The sequence below is a fragment of the Numida meleagris genome, unplaced genomic scaffold (genome assembly GCF_002078875.1).
Source record: "Numida meleagris isolate 19003 breed g44 Domestic line unplaced genomic scaffold, NumMel1.0 unplaced_Scaffold1032, whole genome shotgun sequence".
Classification (NCBI taxonomy): Eukaryota; Metazoa; Chordata; class Aves; order Galliformes; family Numididae; genus Numida; species Numida meleagris.
The window spans coordinates 1-3,749 of record NW_018362819.1 but is presented as its reverse complement, the minus strand read 5'-3'; the positions used below and the strand labels follow the sequence as shown (position 1 = coordinate 3,749).

Genomic DNA, 3,749 nt, shown 5'->3' with positions numbered 1-3,749 from the left:
GTTTCCATGAGGGGGAGTCTGAATTTCTGCAGGGAATTGGATTTTGGTTCTGCATGGGGGATGTTTCTGGGTCCATCTATGGTTTTGGGGTCCCCATGGGTCATTGGGCATCCTTGTGGCTGCATTTAGAGTCCCTCTACCTGTGGGTTGTGGGTGCCCATGGGGTTGTGGGGTTGTTTAAGGCTTGTAGGGCTTCCGTGGGTCTGGGTATTTAGAATTGTGGGGTGGGGGATTTCCCATAGTGCAGATATGGGATTCCCATGGTCTGGATACGGGTGGTGCACATAAATGTCAGGGTAAGCCATATGGGGCTGGGGGTCATTTGAGGTCCCCATGGTGAAAATTTGGGTTTCCATGTTGATGTCCAGTGTGGGCCCCAAGGGGTAGGTTGGGATTTGGGGTCCGCTACCACAGGCACTTACCTGGATCTCCAAGTCCTCAGTCATTGCTGGGGGGACACCTGCATCAAAAAGGAGAGGAGGAAGAGTGGGGGTTCTGTGGGGAAAACTAGTGACAGTTGGGGGATGCATCGGTGACCTACAGGGGATCAAAGGACAGGTAGGAGATGCTTGGTGAGATCTATAGGGGAAGGAAGCGGATAGTTGTGGAATTCAATGAGGGATAGAAAGAGGAGTCAGGGGACACTTGAGAGGACCTATAGGGGATGGAAACCATTGCACTCCTTCCTCACCAGGGCTCTCATCTCTCTGTGTCCAGAGGCTGCGGGCATCAAGCACGAAGTAGAGGCCCAGGCAGAAGACGAAGACAGCAGCACAGCACCTCTCCACCGCCACCACCTGGTTCCCACGGGATGGCCCCTTGGCACCTGTGGGGTCAGGGTGTTTGGGTGTCACCATCACGGAGCAGGGATTCAGTGACAGTGCCACTCACGGGTGACACTGGGGGTAGACAAATTGGGGTCTCAGACCTAACATGGGTTGCAGGTGTGGGTGTCACCTGCAGCATCACGTTATCTACAAAGATTGAGAACACAAATGTGTGGTCGATGAGGTTCTAGGAGTACGTATTGGGGTGCCAACATAGGCCAGGGTCCCAGCAAAGTGGTTGAAGGTGGCTGTGCCCCACCAGTGGGATCGTGGTGCTGGATAGGGGTCAAGCATTCACCTCTGTGCAGGAGGAATGTGACACCACAACCCTCATACCAGCACTGGGTGGTGATATCAGTCACCACTGCCACATGTTCCCTGGGAAACGCTGAGTGGGGGGAATCTGTGGTTGGTGTGCAGAGAGAAGAGATGGAACTTGGCTCCATGGGAAAAGCTCAGATCCACCCACTGTGCCCAGTGCGCTCACCTGTCACCACCAGTTCCACGGGGTCACTCATATTCGATGTCCACAGTGGCTCTGACACCTGGTACCGACACTGATATGTCCCCACGTCTTCCAGGTTTGTGACAACCAAGGAGAACTCAACTGTATCTTGCTCCTCATCTTTTTCCTTGTCAGATCTCAAAGTTCCATTAAACCAGAGCTGGACCCAGGCAGCTAGCTGGGGTAGGTGGCAGCGCAGGGTGACAGTGTCCCCCACAGCCACCCCTTGGCTGGGGTGCAGCCACAGGGAGGGTCGGGGCACTAGGACAGGGGACACCAGTCAGCCTTGTCCCTGCACACCCTCCTGGACCTCTCTGATGGCCCCCTCCCAACGCTCCCCTCCCTCTGCCCCCATTCTCCCCCTGTCCCCATACTCACACTGCTGAGCACTGCTGGCTGCCAACAGACACCAACCTGCAAGGGACATAGTCCTGGTCTCACACAGGGCCACCAACCCCCGTGGCACCATGTCCCCATTGTCACTCACCCAGGATGAGGGCCAGCACCATTGGTGCCATGAGGCAGGAGCAGCTTGGGGACAATGAGACTGCAGTGCGGACAGGGAGTGGCCGCAGAGCTGCTTTCAGTTTCCCTTTTGGACAGGATCCTGTGATCCTGTGATGTCAGCACCTCATGTGTCCCCCAAGGGGTGGGAAGGATGCAGTGGGTTCCTCTGTTTGGTGCCACACATCGATCTGTGCACACAGCCTCTATTGAGGTNTATTCCCTATTGTCTTCTGCCTTCCCTTCCATCCCCTACAGATACCACAAGTGTCCCTCTGTGCCCCCTATAACACCCACATTCATCCCCTCCAATTTTTGATATAGATGCAGGTGCCCCCAGAATGCCCGAGGCCGTGCAGCTCCAGGTCAGTGTCTGTGTCAGCCAACCCCAAATCCCAATCTGCCTGTTGGGTCCCCATGCCCAACTGGGGAACCCCAATCCCTGCCATGGGGAGCCCACAAGACACCCAGACCCAAGTGGCTTACCACAACATCATGTGCACCCCCCAAATCCAGCCCATGGGAAACACCCAATCTGCACCATGGGGGCTCCGCAGGCCCCACATTTAAGCCCCCAAACACCCTGGTGCCCACCGAGCCCTAAACAGCCCACAGACCCCATGGCCACCCTCACATCAAGAAACGGGACCCAGTGTCTGACCCCTAGGGACCCCATATCTCAGCCCCAAACCCACCCTCTTGGACAATCCCCCTGCAGACTTACACCATGGCCGTGGCTGTTCCCCACCAAGCACGCTGGGGATCCCCCTGGTGGCACTCCACTGTCCCCTCTGTCCCCAGGTGCCCCCAAGTGACAGCGAGAGTCTGACCTATGTTGAGCTGTAAGCTGAGCCCCCCAGCACTTGGCCCCCTGCTCCCCCTGCTTCCCCACAGCCCCATGTTATCTACGCTCAAGTGCACACTGGGAGACCCCGCTGATGTCCCCCATTTTTGTGGACAAACACGTGGATGTTGTGTGCCATGTGCATTCATCTGTGCAGAGTGCTGGTGTCTTCGGTGTGCTCACAATCATGTGTACACTACATGCATGTGCCACTGCGTGTGTTCATGTGTATTACATGTGCGTACACCAGCATGTGTCCTCAATTCATTTACAAACATGTGCTTCGTGCTCTGCAACTCTATGTGTGTATGTGTGACATCATACATGTACACTGATCCATGTACACAACACTGCACACGTGTGTCCTTACCGTGTGCCCCGTGTCTGCACCACATCTGTCCCCACAGCAAACACCAAGGACACACGTGTGCTCCCCATGGCACATCTGCATCGCTCCAACCCAAACCAGCACTCATCCCACAACGCTTTTGGGACAGGATTCCCATTTCTGGAGGGTTTTCCTCTCACACGTTTGGAGGAGAATTCCCTTTCTGAAGGGTTTATCCTGCTTTTTGGGGGAGAATTCCTCTTCCTGCAAGGCTTCCCCCTTCCTGTACTCCTGGAGAGTTTGATTCCATCTTCTGGGGACAATTCCCAATTCTGGAGGCTGTATTTATTAAAAATTTTGTAAAAATTCTCATTTCTGGAAGTTTCTATCCTACTTATGATGGAAGATTCCTGCTTCTGGACGGTTTTATCCTGTTCTTATGGTGGGAGATTCCGATTCTGGAATATTTGATCCTGTCTTTTGGGTCAAGATCTCCATTTCTGCCGAGATCTGTTCTGCTTTTCTGGGAAGATTCCTGTTTCTGGAGAGTTTTATTGTCATGGGGAGGAGTGCACCTGCTTCTGGAGGGTTTAATTCTCACCTTGAAGGAGGATTCCTGCTTCTGGAAGGTTTGATCCTGGATTTGGAGTGACCAATTCCCATTCTAGAATGCTTTCACCAGCCTTTTGCAAAGGGATTCCCATTTCAGAGGCATTTTTTCCCTGCTTGTTGGGGCAAAGA

At 54.1% G+C, this 3,749-nt stretch overlaps 1 protein-coding gene across 2 annotated transcripts; it reads right to left on the bottom strand.

The window, feature by feature from the left end:
- Positions 1-71: 71 nt before the first annotated feature.
- LOC110390429 (natural cytotoxicity triggering receptor 1-like) lies at positions 72-2,046 on the bottom strand. Of its 2 annotated transcripts, XM_021381741.1 has the most exons (5): positions 1,820-2,046; positions 1,711-1,746; positions 1,315-1,593; positions 692-826; positions 72-460 (listed from the first exon to the last, which is right to left on the bottom strand). In XM_021381741.1, the coding sequence occupies exons 1-5, from the start codon at positions 1,848-1,850 to the stop codon at positions 126-128; spliced, it is 816 nt and encodes a 271-aa protein (XP_021237416.1). In that variant the 5' UTR covers positions 1,851-2,046; the 3' UTR covers positions 72-125. The 2 variants fall into 2 exon arrangements, with proteins under 2 accessions (XP_021237416.1, XP_021237417.1); XM_021381742.1 differs by lacking the exon at positions 692-826.
- Between the last annotated feature and the right edge of the window lie 1,703 nt (positions 2,047-3,749).

Bases quoted from the DNA above. Each gene is read 5' to 3' on its own strand.
- LOC110390429 (XM_021381741.1), bottom strand. From the start codon at position 1,850: ATGGCACCAATGGTGCTGGCCCTCATCCTGG. The intron at 1,594-1,710 runs GTGAGTATGGGG...CCCCTGTCCTAG, and splicing joins AGCCAGCAGTGCTCAGCAGT to TGCCCCGACCCTCCCTGTGG. The intron at 461-691 runs GTGAGGAAGGAG...TTTTTGATGCAG, and splicing joins ACAGAGAGATGAGAGCCCTG to GTGTCCCCCCAGCAATGACT.